Raw genomic sequence first — 20,810 nt, 5'->3', positions numbered from 1 at the left:
ATTGAAGAAGATGGTGAAATCTTTCTTATTGCTAACGTCTACTATCGGAGCTCACATACCCACGACCCCCCGAAACCTCCGATCGGCCGAAACTTTTCGCTGATCGGGGAGCTGGTTGATCTCCGGGGCCGGGGACTTGTGCTCCTCCGCGGTAGGCCGTGGTGCGTGTGTGTGCTGCTGCTGTGCTTCCCACGATATCGAGATTGTGCCGTACGGGTACGGGACTAGTCAAGATTATATATATACATTAAAAACAGGTTTATTCAAAAGTGCTGAAATCTTCAGCCGCCGTAGATGCGGGAGTGGCTGATTGCCCATGCAGGTCCTTTATTCCCTTCTTATATGTAAGCTTGCGTGACGGCCATGCTTTAATCCGTTTCATCCTTTGGCCAGTATTGGATCGAAGCATCTATCACATGAAATAAAATACAGATGCTGTTTTTTTTTGTAGAGGGCACGGATACTTATCAGGATGAAACGTCGTTGGCAATGATGGCACCCCCTACAAAATGCCACATTGTAAAGGCACTTTCTATCGCCGTCACGCCCTGGGTGTAACCAGTGATAATTTCTCGATTAATGTGCATATTCCATGGTTTCCATCTATATATATACGTAGCTACCGACCGCGATCTTACAAGAGTAAAAACAGGATAGGTTCAAAGAACAGAGGTAATTCCCACTCTATTCATAGGCCGGTTTCTATTCTTCCCTCCGCGGAGAAAAGAGTCTCAGAGAAGCCTTTATGTAGAACAGCCTCTTCAACAAAGTGAATAAACCCCGCTGGATAGGGTATTATTTTCGAAAGATAGATCTATCTAGCGTGTCCTCCATAATTATCCCCCCCCCCCCCCCTTGGTTCGTTATTCCTTTACTGATAAATTTATTTCGCGTCATGAAGTATCACCCGGAACATTCATGCGACTCGAGAATGTGATATCTCAACCACCCCGTCTGATTGGCACTGGTACGAAGGTGGCCGTTAAGTTACTATAGGCTACTGCTGGTAAGTAACGGTCTTTTAGGCGACAGCCCAAAAAGCAATGGCTGGTTAAGAATCTTTGTGGTTGGCGGCTAGGCCTGCTGGGCGAACCAGTCGAGTGAGAAGTGTATGGTCCGTCCAAATATAACACCGTAGCCAATTGTTGAATAGGCCTGTGAGAGAGTATCCCATCACCCAAAATACTGGCCTGGCTGAGGTGCAGGAAATTTTCCTCCCGATCGCCGACGACGTTGTGGAACCCCCACCTCTTACTTTTTTTTTCTCCCCGCGACCACTCGGGCGGGCAGTCGCCATAGACCCAGTCATCCATCAAATCTCCACAATTAACACATGCCCACTCGTAGCTATACGATTCGGTGTACGCGGCCATTAATTCCAAGATATCTGTTTTTCTCCAGTCTTGGCCGGCCACAGTATCGTCATAACGGGGGACTTGGGGGGAAGACCCAATCATCGGGTTCCCTCGTTGAAAATGACAGCCTAGATATTCTATCACCTTCCTGTACACGGGTGGTTGGGTGATAGAGATACGTGTTTATGGATGGTGAGTTAGGAGGGGCTCTAAGTAAATACACCCCGTCAGAATTTCAAGACCACCAAACAAAACTCACCCCCCACTACACTACTGCGTTAGTCATCAGAGCTGCATTTTCATGTATGTCCTACGTAGCTATTTAGCTAGCTGCATGTGAGGGTGACACTCAGCTGGCTTCGATTTGGTGGCTTAAATAAGGTTGTCTCTCAGCTGTCACGATTAAGGTTATCCATTCCCCATTGGTTTCATCTCTCTCATCTCAGGCCTGTGTAATGTTGCTATCCGGCCCAATTCAGGCGTGCAGAATCGAATGTCTGCAGAAGCTCATCAGCTGTCACTTTAGTTCCTAAGTCTCCCCTCATCCACATCGATTACAACGGTGTTCTTGCCCTCCTTCTCTCCCCCGGCCCCTCCTCCTCCTCCTCCTCCCCGAGGATTCCAAATGCGTGTTGATCAGTATAACTCACACCGTTCACGTATCATCGCACCGTTAGGTTGTCACCTGTGCACTAGACCTGTACTTCCATCCCATCAACGTTATTAATCGGAAATCATTTCATCTCACGGCAAACCCCCCGCCCAATATAAAAACTCCAACTCCGCCAAAAAAAAATGTGTCTCCGAACATACGCCTTTCCCATAGCCACCACTGAATTGTATATGCTCGTAGAGAGCAAGTCCATTCCGGAACGACCCCACCTGGAAAATATTGCTATGTCCATATAATGAGGTAACTAAAGAGACGATGAAAAGAGCGTAAGGATATAACTCCTCTAATGACCCCCTAGAAGAAATGCTTTTTATGAAATGTTGCTTTGCCCCCCAAAACAATAGCTAGCCAAGCCATGCAAACATGATTTTGGAAACAAGAAATGACCGAGTATGACGAGGTAAACTAGCAACAATAGCAAAGAAAAAGCCAAAGAAAAACCCCCATAATTTTTACATCGCTAGAAGTAGCGTACAAAAAACGAAATATGCGCCACTAAATCTCAGTACGTCCCAGCAGAAAGAGGAAAGGAAGAAAGGGAAAAAATAATAATAATCAGAAGAGCCATATATATGTCCGTAAGTTCATCAAAAGATGCATCATAAAAAGAATAGGAAACAGCGGCTGGTAGTCCCTCCCGCCTCTAAATCACGACGCCGCCTAAGTAGCCCAACTCATCAACCAATTCGTCTCTCCATGCTAATTCACCAGCAACCTCCTCTCGTAGGCAAGCAAGCGGCTTCGGGGCAGACATCCCCGAATATGAGGCTTCATTCAGGATCACATCGCCGGCATATTTCCCGATATCTCTGTTTCCACCCGGCACATGACCGGAAATTTCATCGAAGTTGTAATATTGTGGGTATACACGTTCGTTCTGCTGATAAGGATAAGGGGTGGTGATACCAAGGCCATCCACAGGTGTCTCGACCTCGTATGCATCCTCTTCTTCTTCGTCGTCTTCACTAGAACAGCTCTCAGGCGAAAACGCAGACTGAACCATGGGAGAGCATGCGCAGGAATAAACCGATCCTTCATTGCATGAGCAGTTAGACGACATGGATTCTACTATTGAGGGTGATGTAATTGTTGATTCGTTTGTTTTCTTGCTAGAGTCTGAGATGCTTCTTGGTATTTGTGGACGCATATCAGGTATAGTAGAAACGTATGTGTTCGTTGCTGTTGCTACAGGAGAATGGTAGTAAGCCCGTGGGGGTTGCGTGAGGTGTGACAGTGTATCTTGAGCTGCTTCAATTGATGTGTCTTCTCTTAAATATCCCACAATGTCTGTAACACTGTGGTTAGATTCTAAAGGGGCAGGTGCCCTTTTGGTGAGTGTGACATCTTCTCCCGTCTTGTCAGTTGTTTGAGTTATTTTATACCCAGCATCCGACACGACCCTGTTCCTACGAAAAAAACCTGACGTTTTTTTCACTAGAGACCATCTTCTCTTTGAAGGATTTTCCTCAATTGCGGGCCCATCGGTTTCACCGCCAAAGAACATTGAAGAGACACGGCGAACACTCCTTTCCTTGATTCTGTCCCTCAAGCTCCCGGAGCCATTACGAGAATGTGTTGGGTGCTCTGGCACTCTCCTAGGCTCCTCGAAATCCTTCCCTCTACTTCCACTGCCTGCAAAAATTGAGGCCCCGATAATACCAACTGGTGATATTGTTTTCTCCCTCTCATCTAGTGGGGATGCCGGAGACACATTCGTAGTTGCAGGTATATAAACATGTGAGGAGGGAGGTGGGGATGGTTTCGCGGTCGAGGGTGGAAGTTCAGTCGGTACGTGAAGGATAGACACAATCCGACCTGTTTTTTTATCAACAGTTGTATATTCTGGTGGTGAGCCGGGGTCTGAAATGTAACGCTTTTGATCCAGCAGAAACTATCAAATAATTAATTGAGCCGTTTAAAATGATTCTTTCTGAGGAGAGGCTAACATAGTATGTAAATTCAGAACCCATCTCAAGTCCGCCCTTGTCGGTAATCATGTGTTTCCAAACTCCTCTGCCAACGCGAATATCCTGTTCCATGGCGATAGGTGTGTGGAAGTTATCCCATGATCCTAGTAAATGCACAGATTGTGGTGTTGTCGTTGCAGGGAGAACTCTGCTTATTGTTAGAAGTGCGAAACCAATGGTGGGGTTGTAGGTACTCAAAGTATTAAGGCTGGGAGTTGGGGATTTGGGAGAGGAAGATCAAAAAAACAAGAGATAGGATGGGAAGGATCGTGGATTCATCGAATAAAATAAAGAGATGAGAAACAAACATTCTAAATGAAACTAGGGCTCTTTCGTTTCTGGCATCTTTTCTCAAATATGAGGTTGCCATATCTTCCCTCTTCAAGGTTATAGGGGGCTCAATATATTATTAATCACTGGCTTTGTCCGATGAACTCTGTGTCGAGCTTTGTTTTTGTTGATGCCAATATTATCGGTAGGAACTACGCACAGGATTAAAGACTATTGTTGGAGTTCTAGAAATAAATGTTAACCGAAACTGCACTTCCATTATGAAGGGAGGGGAAGAGGGTGAGAGGGTGAGATATGTATTCAGTAAAGAGCACAAACCTTTAATCTACCCCACAGACTATTTCTCTAGAAAGTTATTCCGAACTTCAATGCCCCTATCCGTTACTTCAGCAGAGGAGGTACTTTATTCCAGAAGCCTATAGTGCAGGTAACCGTCTGGGCTTATTTTCCAATCTATCGTGTCCGAGATGCAGGATGCAGGTAGGTAACTGGTTAATGATACCTATATAGTCGGGGTATATCGAATTCGAAGCCGACAGTATAGATTTCAAGATAGATAATATGGCGGGGAGAAACGAACTCGAATTTTCATTTCATTGATGGCGATGTTCAGCGAGGATGTATGAAGTATGATACAGATGGAGGACGGGATGGGGGCAGGAACTGGCTGATGGTTGGTTTAAAGGAGCTGAAAGTGCTCCAGTAAGTATTGCTAGTGAGAGAGGCTTGACAGGTCCAGCTGCACGGCCAGCAGCAAGAGTAGTAGAAGATTAACGCAAGAAGATGCAACAACAACAACTCCGATCAACCAGTCTCAAGAGTGTAGAGGGCGATATTTCGTGACGGGGTGGTGTCACTTGGGAAGATACTGTTAATGTGTGGAGGATGTTCTGTAATTGCTTTTGCCTCACACCGACCCTGTCGGTAGGCCAGTAAGCCATTAAGAGGCTAGAGTAAAGGGCAAGAGGCAAATTTCAAATTTCCCTGGGCTTCGCAGCCCTGATCTGTCCCAGGATACGGTTCCTACTCGGCAAGATTAGACAAATCAACCTCCCTTTTCCAGCGACTTGCCTTGAACCTGGACTAACTCTGTCGAACCAAAAGTGCCGGGCTTTAACCCTCCTTAGGACTCGCGATTCTTGTTTGTTTGTTTCTTTGTTCTTATGATATACAAATAACATCAGTCTTTCTATCACTCACATTTAGCTCCTTTGCTTTATCTCCATTAATGCCTCGTTGCTGCGGCAGCAGCTCGTCCACGAACCAACACCTCCCCCTCCAAAAGCCCCCCAAAGGCCCTCCATGCTCTATCAACCACCCCAGCCAGGCGCCAAAGCACCCGTAGACCAACCAACATGCATACATGTACTCCTCGAGCACGTTGGTGACATGGATAGGCGAACCCAAATGCTCACCATGACGCCAAACCACTTGGCACTGTATGTAGAGTAAACATGCAGGGACGAACGACTGGTCCAGTTTCTCCTGACTGGGCCAGGGGGGCGATTCGCTAGATCCCTTCCGCAAATCTGAGGGCGCTGGGTGGCGGGCCAAAGGTCTAAAGATGTGTTTATTTGACCAGACGAAGAAGAAGTCTTTTATTTTAATTTTTACTTCCCCCCATTGTGTTTTCCATCGTGCTTTCCATTGTGCGCAGTTCCCACAGCGGCGCGCATCACCAATAACTACGTGCAGCGCTGTAGTTAATACCCAGGCACGGTGTATGCACATCTGTAGTTGATTCGCGTACTTTCGCTTCAATGGAACACGGCTCATAAACGTTTTTAGAGTTTCTGTTTCAGCCTCAAAAAACTGGGGCACACCCAGCCAGGACCGCGCGACAACCATAATCTATGTTGAAACCCGAACATTTACTAGATCCCATTATTTATTATTCCAAAATCGTCGCCTCGTTCGCCAGTCAATGATTTAGACTCCCGCTTGATCAGCGTTCCTTCATCTCTTGCGGTATTTTGGGCGTCCTTAAGCACATAACGTATACATAAGTATGTAACCCCTCTCCATCTTCCTTACTCAAACTTCGTGACGTGCCTCGAGTAAAGTACTGACTGATATATTTAAAAGCCCAGTGAAGTTTCGAATAATATGTGTCCAATTCTGATGAAACTTCATTTTGATGTAAGGTTGTCGATTCCCGGTTAAAAAAAAATTTAATCAATCTCAAATACCTACCGAGATCACCAGAAGCTATGGGTCGGCCGGGACCTTGCATATTATGATGGCTACTGTGTACCTACCTACAGAGGACCCCACACCAATTTGTTTATCCGACGCTGCACAACGCGGCCAAATAATCGATAATCGATCTTTTGGCTCGGGTCGGAGTTCTTTCGGCTGTATGCCTCCTTAAGCTCTTTTTCGGCGACCACCACTTCGCTGTGGTTGTGTTCTGTGTAGACACTTCTTTTCTTTTGGTTGGGTTCCATGACCTGGGTGCCTATCAATCTAATTTCCTCACACCGGAACGCCGGCATACCAAAATGCCAAGTGACGATGTTATTGATTAGCGATTGTATCTACTGGGCTTTTGTGAATTATCCATCCTTTGGGCTTTGAATACTTCGATTCTAGGTGAATCTGGACTTGTTAAACGGTCAGTCACGTTGGTGATGATATCCGCAGCTGATGAAAGTCTAGAACAACCTGTCAAATGTGATATGTCGGAGGCTGCATGATACTGTTTGTTGGATGTTTGGTGATAAACCTAACCCTGGTATTCAGCCGTCAGTTTATCTTGAAAGCCTACCTACTTATCGGACCATGATATATCTGATATTAATGCTGTCGGAACGGAGTCGGGAGCACGTATGTTGCTAAGAGCGGCCTTGGTGTTTCTTCCGGTGGGCGTTTTTTTTCTTTTCTTTCTGGATATATAGTTGTCTCGAACTCAATCACGAGCCCCAGTATGCACAAAGCTCCGGAGTCCGGAGTCTACATAGAATCCGGCATTTTCCAGTACAGTCGCTCACCTACTGACGGCGGGTCCTGTCTGATGGTTCTGTTTGCAGTAATTTGCCCTTGGCATCCATACCCTAACTCTGTTATTGGCCTCAAATCCCTGACCGCCGTCAGACAGGATCCGCCTTCACCCCGTGAGTGAGTGTAGTAGATATGTTGTTCTTTCTAGATAGGCGATCATAAAGCCTCGAACTGCTTCTCATGGAGGGGTGAGGCCTAGCTAGAGCCCAGCACCTGGTCTAGGCGCGCTGGCGTCTGTTGGTAACACGACTTTGGCATAGGTAGTCACGCTATTCTATATAAACCAAACATATAGGAATATAGTCCATCGCGTCGAATCAGAAGAGAAAAAAGCAAGCAACCTTAAATTCAAAGCGAGTCAGCGCATGGACATGGTTTTTAAAGCTCAACGGTAAGTATCGAGGACCTTGCTTTAATTCTGTCTAAAACTCCGGCAAACATCCGTCTGGATTAGATAAGGTACCGTGGTAGGAGTACCTAGCCTATTAGTAGATGTACATTGCTATTTGCTCTGCTCTCGCTAACGGATAGGTTGGCGTCGTGATGCGGTGTCTTCTAGATATAGTCTCTAACACTCTAACAAGCCCTTGCATGCCTAGGACGTACCTTGCCCTATATCAACGCGGTGCTATTGCCTTATCGATATCCGCCTTACCATATCATGGTCGGGTATGTGCAGTGTTGTTGTTGGGCTTGATTAACAAAGGTATGTTTTGGTGTGTGAGACGTTTTAAGCCATAAACCAACTAGAAATGTGGGGTACTAGCTAGTCCAGATGATGGTGTCCCCCATAGCATCAAATCCGAGTGATAATTCATGATTTGGCCTGTTCACGAGAGTGAATAATTTGGTTTACCGGATCGATGATTACTCGTATAATGTGATCGAGGTTAAGGTAATGAGAAATTGTAGTGCTTAGAGAAACTAACCTTAGTAATAAATATACTTCATAAGAGCTATTGTGCCCTACACAACCGACCCTGAAATTTGTTTCATGTGCGCACGTGCTGGAAAGAGTCGACCGCCTACAGCGTATTTCTTATCGAGGTATCTTCTTGTGTTGAGTGTGGTACTAGATATTTGAGAAGATTGACCATTCTATATACCAGTGTCCTAGTTATATGTGATCTTTATATAGACCATTCTTAGGGAGAGGGCTTATGGAGGTTAAGGCCCTCAATACAGCAATAATCGTTACGATGGCTGTTCAATTTTCTCTCACATGATGATTGAAAAGTTTTGGATTTGATTGGTTAAAACTCAAGTCCATCCCTGTCCTCACTCTAGAATACTATGGCATCTTCATGAACTCATCTTCACAGTACTACGCGAAAAATAAAGTAAGACCCTTCTCTCTACCAAAAATACAATAGCTCAACCCGCAAGAAGTATCGCCAACCTTTCTCTGTCTCCAAACTTGTCCACCGGTAACTGAATCATCCACAGAATTAAAACCATTATACCCCTAAATAACCACTCGCAAAAACCGCAAATATCTACCTTAAATATGTACCGCACCTACCGTAAGCGCGACGCGCCCATAATGCGCCCCTCAACGTTCCTTCCAATCCACACGCTGTTGATCATACTTTCTGTTCTCATCGTTGTTGCGCTTGCTGGGGTAATGCTCTATTTTACTAAAGTCGTCTTGCCAACAAGGAGTCTACCTGTTGAGGTGGCGCCTAAACCACCGGCGTCTGATGGTGGGTCATATCGTTTGTCAACACAGAAAGGTCGTGGCTGACGGTTTGTGGTGTTGTGTAGGGAGCCCAAGCGGTGGTTCTAGACGTACTAGTGGTGGTTCCGGCTTAGCCCCAGGATCTGGGTCTGGATCTGTGGCTAGTTCGAGTTCGGATGATACCAGTAGTGCGGGTACTTTAAGTACTTAGAGAGCTGTTCTGCAGCGGCGGAGTGGTCTATGGTTAGGCGGTGATCTGGGTTCTTTAGGGTTAGGTGTTAGATGCGTAGCGTAAGGCTCAGCATGAAAGGAAGGCCGAGGAGTCAAGGTTCGAGCCTTTCGCGTCATTGTCGTCATTTAAAGTCAAGCATACCATTTTCTCATATTTTGTTTCTTAATTCTTCAACGTCTAGTTTGGGGTTAACATGATTAAAGGTCTTATATCACTCGCTGAAGGACCCTCCTTACATACACTTTGGAGGCTTGAGACTATATTGAAATGAGATCCATATTATTTGCTGTAGCTTACATTAATGAGATCTATGTGAAGCAGTTGGCGCCGGTACTGGGCTGCGCGCTCTGGAGGCCTTTTTATGTCAACTGCAGACAAGTATATGATCGTACTGTTATAACACGTACATATGTTTAATCAAGCATTATATTCCTAGTCGTTATTACTCTTATTTATTCAGCACTTAAGCTTTACACCTAGCACGAGACCTCATCATGAATTCTCACTCGCTCAACTCTTGATTTGAAAGTTAATTTGGCTTGCGCGCGCGGAGAGCTTTGTTGGAGGCTCAGAAGGCTCTCTCACTTATATATATTAACTAGCGGTTATATATGCGGATGCAATGGGACCCATTATCATCATCTTTAGTACTGTCGTTCACGGGGTATTGGCGGATACTGGGTGTTGGCGGATTGAAGCCAAAAATTGGCTTGGCTGTCTCTTTTTAGGCTTATCCGCCAACACCCAGTACCCGCCAATACCCCGTGAACGACGGTAGCTGTAGGGATTGAACATGGGTTAGGGTTCGGGAGGTGTGCCAAGGATTTAAAACGGGGCCGGGTTGAACAGAAACAAGCTTTTTGCGGGAGCAGTCTTAGAGTCACTTGATGTAAGAACTCTGCATACATACGGGAACATCACACTTTAGTCGTGAATACTGCTTGTTTATTTGTATCAAAAGTACATGCAGGCACAGGTCATGTAAGAAAGCCTGTCCTCACTCTCTTTTGCTATCTTTCTAGTCACATCTTGATAGAAATCATTCTCCAACAAGATGTTTGAACTAATGCTTGCCTTGGACTGGTCTAGGTCTCTGTAGAGAGGTCATGCTTCTAGGGCTCCTTTTTGTAGATCGTGTATTTTGAGCAGAAGTGGCGCAGCCTCCTAGGTTCTGCAGCGTTGGAATGCTAGGGCGGGATAAATATAGCGTGAGGAGTGGTTCACAAGCTGCACATATGTACCTACTCCAGAGTCGGAGTATATACAATAAATACATCCAGTCTTTCAATATAATGTCTCTGAAGACTAGGGAGACGCAGCAGGCGATGCAGTTATAATTATTAACATCTGCGCCGGATCGTTTCGTAGTGTTACATTGTTCGTCGCTGAGTAATGTCATGTGTGAAGTAAGTAACCTACCGGCAGTTTACATAACACACACACATTACAAAGATATCAAAAGCACGTGAACCTTGAAATATTATCAAAGTTACTTAGTGACGTTTCCCCACTCGTGCGCCCACAAAACAGACGAAGGTAAGCGCCTGCACTCTATGCATAGCAGAGAGGGCACGTAATGTAAGCCCATATTCGCTCGATTCTACTCCATCTGGGAAGATTTGATTCTTGTTCCACACACGTGCATCAGAACCTTGAATTCGGGAAAGATAAAATACCACAGAACTCTTTTCCTCCCCCGCGAACCGGTAACATATCCTTGCAACACTTAGCCCTAGTTCCACAAATCTGGCCCGTAAGGCCTTGCCACAACAGCTGTCATGCCATGAATTTGGTTAGGGTAGATATTCCCCACAGAATCTGAGAACTAACGATATTGTGTCTTGACTTCTGCGGTAGACTGAACGAGCGATAGGTGGCGTCCTAGTCGCAGTCTAGCGGTAACGTCTCTGCTCCCTCTGAAACGCGCGGTATGAGGATGAGTCCTATTATAAAAGCAAAGGAACAGATAAGCATAATGTGTAGTACATAACTTAAGTACGTATTTACAACACACCACTTATATTTAAAGCCGCGGAACCCAGGCTTTCTCATATCAAATCTTCAAGTCTTCAACTCCTCAAAACCATACACCTACATACCTTAACATGTTCACCATGCCATCGTACTTATCAAACATACCCCATCATCTCCCCCACATAACACTCACAAACTTCATCTGGTTCCTCGTTGTGCTGAACATCATTCTGTTCATATACATCCAAATATCAAGCCATCGGTCTCGACAAAAAACTGTATACATATACTTGCTTGTTACCAATATAACTGTTCTGATATATGCTGACAATCAGTATCTACTATCAGACTAAAGTTACCAACCTCAGAGGCAGCGAAAGTTTCATGGGCCACTGGTGCGGCGGTATGAATTCCTTTTTCGCCTGGAAGAGAGTTGTGGAGATAGGGTATAGGGTGAGTACGAATGCTCTGGAAGATGGCGGCAGGTATATTTGTGTGACCCTTTTCGACGGGAGTGCTGAGTTTTTATTCCTCGTCGTCTTGAAGGATACACCGCAGTTTGGTGCACAGAAGAAGAAGACCGAGATATAGCTTTTGTTGCCCACTCTAGGCCCTCAAATCTACTCGAGAGAATGAAATGTTCTGGCGATTGTGAGAAGTTCGGAAATTAAGACTGCGGGGTGTTGGAACGACGACAGGAAGTTATCTATTTTTGTTTTTGAGGGTTATGGTGAGGCGTTTAGGAACTTTCTATTATGGTTGCAGTTGGGCGGTGAGCTGGGTTGATATCGTCTTAGTAGGAAGATAGGAAGAGGGGATAGGTTTAGAATGCCCCTGGATATGAGCTCTCTTTTATGATTTCCCTTTGTTTAGTTAGCTTTTCAACGGCAAACAACCCTTTTTTTTGCAAAAATCAGTCATGAATTCGGTATCATCAAATGGATAGTGGATATGACCATGACCAAGTAATTATCTGCTGAGTTAGTGGAGTTGTCGACGTCGACGGTAATGAAAGGTGACATGGCATGCGCTTGGTAAATTATTAGCGCATTTCCGGGTTAAGGTTTACCAATGCCTCTTGGTATTGGCTCCCTAAATATATTCAATTTCGATGTGTCGCAAATGATGCGGTCAGCGTACTGCACTTCTCGCAGACACCGTGTGGTCCCGGGACATTTTGGGCCCGACCTAGGATGAGAGTAGTAACTAGGGTGAGTAGTAATGATTCCAATGATGGTACAGTACTTTTTATCGAATAAAATAGGCGGAAAAGTCTTGTGCATGGCCCTGGAGCTCATTAGTCTCTGCATCCCAGCGAAGGGAGCTAGAACGGCCCACGCCCTGCAACTGTACTACGGAGGAGTTGAAATCTCATGCCTTTACTGCATCCGGAGCCATCATAATTAGTACTTAATAGTCAACTAAACCGACCATTTAAGTGAAATTCTTTGCAACTTCTCACCTCTCACCTCTCACGCGGTAGAAGTGGAAGTGGAAAGTAGCGCTGGTAATGGAATTGGGCAGAACTATCTATGCATCACTTCTGAACCCTAGGTCGGCGATATTCGATAGAGAGGTTTGGCCGTGGTAGTTTCGTTATCACAGATAGGAGTCCACATTGATGCTTGAGGTATCTACCTTTCTCAGAGCCAGGCGTTTGAGTTTGCGAAGGTGTTGCGCCGAATGATCTTGAGGTAGTCCCCGTTAGCTCCTGATCCCGAAATATGGGGTATACGTAGCTGATGCTCTATGGAATGAGGTTTCGGTTGTGGTCAATGAATCAAAACTACATGGTGACATGTCTTTGTTTTTGTGAGGTAGGTTTTTATGGGGTATGTAGAAAGATGTGTCGAGTGATATTATATGAAGAATGACATCATCAAAAAAAAGTAATTACTTTGCCCGGGTTCTTACTAAATGAAGACTGCATGTGTTCGCATCTAACTACCTTAATCTGAGTAGGCATCTGTCTGATCTGTGTGAGTGTGGGGATTTGTCTTAGTCTGGCCCACGCGCGGTACTCGGGGCAGGCAAAAAGTACCGGACAATGCAAGTTTTGTCCCTGGGCTTTTTTTGCAGTAGTTCACGCCTAGCACGCGCGCCCATTGGTGAACCAAAAACCTGCATTGTCCGGTACTTTTTACCTGCCCCGAGTACTCGTTCTCTGACGTTTGTGGACGCGACTGATATTACATGCCATACAAAAATACGCCAAGCTCATGATTTTGGGTGTATGCAATAATGGCCCAGTTCAAAAACGTCAGAGAAATACTAGTAGAGACGTGCACATGCATACATAACATGGGGAGGGTCCAGTTGGTCGGTTAAGGGAGGGGTTCTCTTAGGGCTGTCCCGGAATACGTGGTTTATGAAGTCGACCAATCGATCAATCACATACTTTACTGAGAACGTACGGCCGTATCAGGTTCAGGAGTCACGTCTGACGCGGCCAAAGAAGCGTAGACATTTCGAGCCCTTGTTATCTCTTCAGAGTCAATACAGGTGTTAGCGCTTTTCGGCGTTGCCATCCCGCCAAAGAAAATCGACAGTCCTTTAAGCAGCAAAGAGAGAACCAATAACCTATAGGTTAACTCCCTCCATGTATTTGTTTTCTCTATCATATTCCCCCTTTTAACTGGATATGGAGTTCCCCTTTGTGTGAGGCTAAATGCATGTCTTAGAACTGCCTTGAAATCCCTGAGTGGTGGTTGGATCGATCGGAATTCAATATACTCGCGACCAGCAACAAGAACCCGAATATGCAGCTACAAGTCTTTGGTGTATTTTGACTTCTACTCCAATGGAAATTGCAGATTAGGACGTGCATTTTCGGGTTCTTGTTGCTGGTCGCGAGTACCCACTTTGATCCGATTGAATAGGCTCTCAATTGGCCATCTAGAAATATCACTCAGAAGGAATAGGGGCGATCGACATTTGGCGAGGAGAATTCAGTTAGTGGTGTCTGAAGCTTAACATAGATCGTCTCGCCGCCGCGCCAGTTGCTCAAGTAAGCTAGAAGCACGGTATGTTAGCTCGATGACGGTAGCTATCACCTACTCACCTGGGGGGGCTTAATACGTTTTGATCATAGAGACTTCATTTGGGATATTTCCAGCGTCCTCAATTCCTTATATAATCATGACCCGTCACTCGATCGTACCCGTGACCCCTTATCAACTCAATGAGAGAATAAATGTTCACGGCGTTCAGCACAGCACAACTGCCTTATGCGGTTAATTTGTGATTCCGACTCGAACTGACTGTGTATATAAAGGATACTCTAGGGCCTCTGGGGATAAGCTTTGGCTCCCAGCTAGCTAGGATACCGGTTGTGTATGCTGGTACTGCAGTGGACAATTCTACTGTCGGTATCGAAGCTGGTATCTGGGTTTCATGGGGAGCATAAGTAGTATCCCCTGAGCGGTCAGCCCCCAATCTAAATAGTGACCGAACCAGATATGGTATATATGCTCTGTTGAAGACAGTTCCTGTTTGTTCTGTCCTTGAGTTTCTTTTAAAACGCTAGAGAGCTCCACCTGCCAAGGAACTAGCTCCATTTATATACTGGGATCAGGGGAGAATGCGTTCAGCTGAGAATACTCGACCATATCTGGTTCGGTTACTATTTCGGTTGGGGCTGATCGCCCAGGAGATAGGACCACGATCTCGTTGTTTTGTCTCTATGATTTGCTGTTTCTTCAATAGAGATCATGGCTACATAGAGGTGCTTCTCTTACTCTATCAACAATTTTTGTTGTGGGCCAAGTATCTGGGGAGAGGCCATTCTCAAGAGATGGCTTGCTAAGACCATTCCACTTTGAGGCAAGAAAGCCGCCGCTTCCCTCGAGCCTCTACTTGAAAAAGAAAAAAAGAAAGAAAAAACAACAAAGGAAAAACCAGTCAGACATTGCACAAGTTGTATTAGCTGCACAGTGGCCTCGAAAATAGTTGCAGCTGATGGTGTCAATACGGAGGTATTTACCGCAGCCGCAGCTGTGGTGACAGCCATATCGCATATCGCTGTCGCTATCCATAAAGAGTACTACTTTAGGGCACAGTCACTTGATATCAATCCCTATTGACATTAGGTTCATCAAGTTTATAATCGAAAGAGATTCCAACCCAAAACCCATTCTTCAGCCAGCGCTCACTTTTCTCATGGCAGAAGTACCAGTAAACTCGACTTGTTTGTCTGGAGGAGTCGGGGTTGTACTCACCCGATCTGAGAGCTGCAGTCTCGGTTTTTACTGTAAGTTTTTTTCTCTAAATCCTTGATCATTAGTATTAAGGGGCTGCATCTAATGGATAATTGGGAACAATTTAGGCCCTAATAATACCGAAATACATCCACCAGAATACTGCCCCCCAACGCCGGAATGCCAGATCATACGAATGGGAGGCTCAAGCTGTGAGCCACAAGGCCTCTACGAACCTATAGTATGCCCGAGTGGCAGCTACTGTCCAGAAGGCGGAAAGGAAAAGATCAAGTGCCCTGCTGGACACTGGTGCCCGGCGGGATCATTTGAACCATTGAAATGCAAGATTGGGACAATTTGCCGTGAAGGGAGTTCAAATAAAAGGCCAGTTATTGGGTTTGGTATTTCGGTAGCTATTGATATAATTTTGATTATAATGTTGTTTGGGTTTGGAGCTTGGAAGAAAGTAACAGGTAGGGGTATGGGGGGAAAGAGGACAATAAAACAGGCATGCAACGGAAGTGGGCTACCGACACAGTCGGTAACACCGGTGGCGAAAGGCTCAGAATTGTTGATGAGTAAAACTACGGTTGGGAAGAATATCGTCAGTGATGTTAACCCGGATAAGGTGCTACCAGTATCGGATATTGAGACTAATCATGTCGTTGATGTCGAGGAGCTAATGGAAGAAACTAACGAGGAGTTGAAAAAACTCGTGGAATCATTTGAAAAATGTATCGATGGAAACCATGTTGGCTTATCGTTTGATTTCCAGGAGCTGGGACTGACCCTTAGGAACGGGCGGCAGTTGTTAGCGGATATTAATGGGAGTATTGAAAGAGGATCGATGTGGGGGGTTATGGGTCCTTCTGGAGCTGGAAAAAGTATTCGCTAATTTCCTCATCGTATTGTGAAGGAAGTATAGCGCTGATTTCTTTTTCTTTTTTGGCTTACAGCTACCTTCATAAATGTTCTCATGGGGAAGATTGATAAGACCTCTGGGTCTCTTTTCGTCAACGGTGTGAAAGAGGATATGAAAGTGTAAGCTATACGGATCCTACTGTACTATCCATGCCCATATTAATTATATGTACATAGGTATAAACGCATCATTGGCTATGTCCCCCAAGACGACGTCGTTCTTGCAGAATTGTCTGTTCGTCAAAACATTCTACACAGCGCTAGAGTACGCCTCCCATCCAGCTGGTCCGAGTCAATGATACAGGATCACGTTGATCGGATCATCTCGTGCCTTTCACTTACTCATATACAACACTCTCTCGTCGGTGATGCAATTCGGCCTGTGATTTCCGGTGGACAGAGGAAACGAGTGAATATCGGCATAGAACTGGCCGCAGCGCCGATGGCGTTGTTTTGTGATGAGCCGACATCGGGACTCGACTCCACTGCTGCTTTGCAAGTCGTGAAGCTTCTTCAGGCAATCAGTAAGCTTGGCGTCACAGTGGTGTCTGTGATTCACCAACCGAGAACGGAGATTTTTGAGTGTCTAGATAACATCCTCCTGATATCCGATGGAAGACCGCTTTGGCAGGGTGGGAGAGCAGATATGATCACATATTTCAAATCCCACGGTTTTAGTTTCAAGCCTACTTTTAATCCTGCAGATATCGTAATGGACATTATATCCGGCCAAGGCCACCGTCATAGGACCCTCCCGAGAGAAAATGAAATTCAATATCTTATTTCGGAATGGCAGACATCGAAGCCCTCGAAACCGCTACCAACCACTAACACGGCCGAAGAATCAAATGCGCTTGCAAAGACAATTAAAAAGAGAGGCGCATATTGGTATAAACAAGTATGGTATTGTTTCGTTCGGTCTTTGATACAGCAGCGTCGACAAACCTCTGAGTTCTATCTTGAAATATTTGTTGGTGCTATTGCGGGTGCATTCATGGGCCTAGCTACAATGCGAGAGAAGGGATATTTGTTTCACGGAATCTATAGGGAGCCCAATGAACTTCTTAGCTCAGCTTTGCAATATATCAAAATCCCGCAAATTGGCATGCTTACGTGCACGGCAATCGGTATAGCGGGGGGTCCAGGTGGGGTGAAGGTTTTTGGCGAAGAAAGTATATATTCACCTCCTTTTTGCCGCCTTGATGCGGACTTGCGCTAATCATTATTTCGTTATTTTAGAACAAATTTACTGGAGGGAAACTGCATCGGGGCATAGTCGCTCTGCTTACTATGTTGGAAAGGTATTATCAACAATTTTCAGAATAGCATTCTCGTCACTGCATTTTGTGTCCTTGTTCACTCTGTTGGGGACACCATCTATGGACTTTGGACACAATTATCTTTGCTGTATGGTGTACTTTTATTGTGAGTGTACCCAAAACACCTCCGTAGGCAACCTTTTATTAATTGGAAATCGATAGGTATATATGGGCTTGCATCCTGTATGTCTATGATCACAAGGCGACAGAATGGAGCACTTGTGTCTGTTATTGCCGGCTTAGTCACTGGAATTATGTGCGGGTAAGAATAATTACACTTCTCACATTGGGTGTTCAGGTTTCTAACCCCTTCTTTTAGCTATGGACCTACTCTTGCCGATGTAAAGAGATGGCACCTAGAATGGTTTTGGAGAATGTCTCCGGCAACTTGGTTTGTCGAAGCATATTTCACAGGGAATGTGGATTTGTTTTCGTACTTATACGATGTGGAGCATGCGTCGAAGGTTACAGGCTACACGTTGAATAGGTATGCAGTAGATATCGGAATGATGTTAGCTATTGGGACTGTTTATAGGGTCATTGCATATGTAGGATTGATTTCCCTGAGAAGGGATAAGCAACGGTGAGCCGTGTAGAAGCTTAAAGGGAAACTTTGTTTATTAGTACATGTTGTATAGTAGAAGCTGGAAGAGGGGAGATAACGTGTGTGGTGGTCTAAGCCTACGAGTTTCGGCATCAGATTTTCCATCTCTAGGAATTGATATACCGTTCAATGCGTTATGGAGGGGTACGTCGTTAAAATTAATTCGATTCTGTTGACTTGTCATTTATGAGGTGCTACTATCCCATGGACCGTAACTGGTTTTGCACGGGATTCCGTGCAAATTTGGTATGCTTTGATTAGTTCTACCTTAAGTAGAGCCGCAGTTAAATTGAAGTCTCAAGGGATATAGAAATAATTTTCTAATTTGGATATGACTTCTTGATCTGTAATTCTGACTGAATAAATTGAAAACCTCATAGGTTTACACTTGAAAACTGCAAAAAGTGGGAATGTAGATACTTATCCACTTTATCTATATGAATTCTGATACATATTTTATTACTAGATAGCGCTTGATAACTGATCCCTATCTTGTTTGGATTTATTTCGATTTTATTGGTCCCAGTATAAAATAAAAGACATCGAAAATTGGTGAATTTGGGATACGTTGCCATGTTCTGAAATATTTATCTCCGTGTAAATCTTGTCACCCTGTATATTTTACGTCCATTTCTATGGTATAAGTCAATGAATAAATGCAACAAAAATGCAAGCTCAAGTGCAATAGAGCCACTATTATCTGGCAATCATCTTCTTCTGCAGGTTTCAGGGGGCATAAAGGAACCAATCTAGAGTTACAGCAGTTGGGTTAATTTATGTGACAAATTTGCACCGGATTTCGTGCAGAATCGCTCAGTTACGGTCCATGGGATAGCGAGCAGTGAGATCTGGATGTCGGCGGTCAGCGAGTGCCTACCAAAAGTATGAAAACGACGGTTGTCAGTATCATTTGGGGTACAATACAAACATGATTTCTTTTATCAGCTGGTGAGAAAGAAGAGTGCTATATATAGATTAGGGGGCTTGTCAGTAATAATAGGTGTATTTGAAGTCCCTTTATATCAAAAAAATGGGAAAGTATCTATGTTTTTCTATAATAACTCGTTTTTGTCAGGCCCAATTTCTACCAATACAGAAGTCCGGCCCACCCAGACCTCATTGCTCGATACAGTATAGGGTAAGAAAAGTTTGTCGACAGGCCCCCAAAGAAACGTCACTAGAGCACTTGTATCCTCCTAATCCTCTAAACAACGGATCCGAATCGGACGAAATAAATCTCAAAGAATGAACCAGTCATTTAAATATCCAAAGAAATTCCGATACGCCCCTCGTGGTGGTGAATCTCTAACCCCTCCCACATAGGGCGGTAAGTCTTGTAGATGGAGCTAAGCTGGCATGAACCATCGTACGGATCATACACAGGCCTACAGATCCGTATATGAGTGATGTCATTGCACTTGAGTTTGTATTTTTGGCCGTTTTGTGCAAGGCCGGCCCAGATCCACGTTATGGTATTATTACTGAGGCGGACTGTGAAGACAAGGCTGATCATGCTAGATACTGTAATTCCTGGGCCCTTGTATTTGGAAAGTATTGAGACTTCTCCTGTTAGGCAAGACCTAGATACGGGGTTGTAACTAGAATCGAAACGGTATGGAGTGCTGGCTTGGGCCAAGTGATGAGTTTTTAATTGCATGTCTGGAGTGATGAACGCTTCACTTTTGCTACAAGACACCTTCCTTTTCTTCTTCGGGGAGGATTCGTATTCATCATCGGTAAAATGAGGGTTGTAAATGTCTCCTTTACATTTGCATTGTTCTTTTGGACTTGCGAAGATGGATCCAGAGGTTTTGGTGGAAAGACATGTGCATGTTCCGTAGGGCCTGAGGTGGAAAACTTCAATAGCTTCTTTAATCTCATGTTAGCAAACGCTATATTCCGTGGTAGAAAGCCTCTGCGGCAAGTAGTTACGGACTTTGATCCAGCTCGAGAGCAGTCAAATTGAGTTCGAACGCGGTGCCGTCGTAGCAATACATGTTTTTGTGCGTTTCTGAACTGTTTGCTATTGAATGATCTGTGATGTTGTTGAGGTGCTAAGTGCTTGAGCGAATACCAGGTATGATGGTTGTCATGTAATCTTGAGGGACTGAAAACCGGTAAACCTCCCCACGCTGTGAGGAGAGGCTCAATTAAACTCCTTCTATATACATGTATGCACATGATATAGTTGATTCACTGATTAAGGAGGCCCCAATGATATGGAAGTATACCAATTCCAGAACTGTTTAAAAGGTAAGTATATAAAATTTAAGATAATTAATGTTACTAATCAAACAGCTGGTTATATATTATACGGAAAAGGTCTAAAATGACACAGTTTTCGGTACAATAACACATGAATGCAAGATGACAGTTCAGTACTATAATCCAAAACGAATACATCAATTAGTATACGTATTGGCTGAGCAATGATAATATCGAAGGGTCAGGGTTCAAGTTCGATCTTCATCTTGGCACACTGCCAAGCTAGCTCAAGTACTATCACTTCGGGCACAGCATCCACTATGGGCGGGTGGTCTAGTGGATAGACTGCTCGTCAGGTGAGATACCGAGAGTACCTAGGATACAACTAATTATAC

The 20,810-nt window shown here is 44.7% G+C and overlaps 4 protein-coding genes across 4 annotated transcripts; 2 read left to right on the top strand and 2 right to left on the bottom strand.

The window, feature by feature from the left end:
• Positions 1 to 2,671: 2,671 nt before the first annotated feature.
• Positions 2,672 to 4,365, bottom strand: LAJ45_03241 (uncharacterized protein; the record flags this gene model as incomplete). The annotated part of the gene is made up of 3 exons (XM_046112828.1): positions 2,672 to 3,919; positions 3,975 to 4,143; positions 4,304 to 4,365. The coding sequence occupies 3 exons, from the start codon at positions 4,363 to 4,365 to the stop codon at positions 2,672 to 2,674; spliced, it is 1,479 nt and encodes a 492-aa protein (XP_045973705.1).
• A 6,945-nt stretch (positions 4,366 to 11,310) lies between these two features.
• Positions 11,311 to 11,761, top strand: LAJ45_03240 (uncharacterized protein; the record flags this gene model as incomplete). The annotated part of the gene is made up of 3 exons (XM_046112827.1): positions 11,311 to 11,448; positions 11,519 to 11,623; positions 11,717 to 11,761. 3 exons carry the CDS (start codon positions 11,311 to 11,313, stop codon positions 11,759 to 11,761), a joined length of 288 nt encoding a protein of 95 aa, XP_045973704.1.
• Positions 11,762 to 15,328: 3,567 nt separating this feature from the next.
• Positions 15,329 to 17,506, top strand: LAJ45_03239 (uncharacterized protein; the record flags this gene model as incomplete). Its single annotated transcript, XM_046112826.1, has 4 exons — positions 15,329 to 15,419; positions 15,495 to 16,250; positions 16,323 to 16,407; positions 16,465 to 17,506. The coding sequence occupies 4 exons, from the start codon at positions 15,329 to 15,331 to the stop codon at positions 17,504 to 17,506; spliced, it is 1,974 nt and encodes a 657-aa protein (XP_045973703.1).
• A 1,962-nt stretch (positions 17,507 to 19,468) lies between these two features.
• LAJ45_03238 (uncharacterized protein) lies at positions 19,469 to 20,207 on the bottom strand (the record flags this gene model as incomplete). Its single annotated transcript, XM_046112825.1, has 2 exons — positions 19,469 to 20,079; positions 20,147 to 20,207. 2 exons carry the CDS (start codon positions 20,205 to 20,207, stop codon positions 19,469 to 19,471), a joined length of 672 nt encoding a protein of 223 aa, XP_045973702.1.
• Between the last annotated feature and the right edge of the window lie 603 nt (positions 20,208 to 20,810).

Source organism: Morchella importuna (genome assembly GCF_003444635.1).
Source record: "Morchella importuna strain M04M26 chromosome Unknown Morimp01GS007, whole genome shotgun sequence".
Classification (NCBI taxonomy): Eukaryota; Fungi; Ascomycota; class Pezizomycetes; order Pezizales; family Morchellaceae; genus Morchella; species Morchella importuna.
This window is presented reverse-complemented; position numbering and strand designations above follow the sequence as displayed.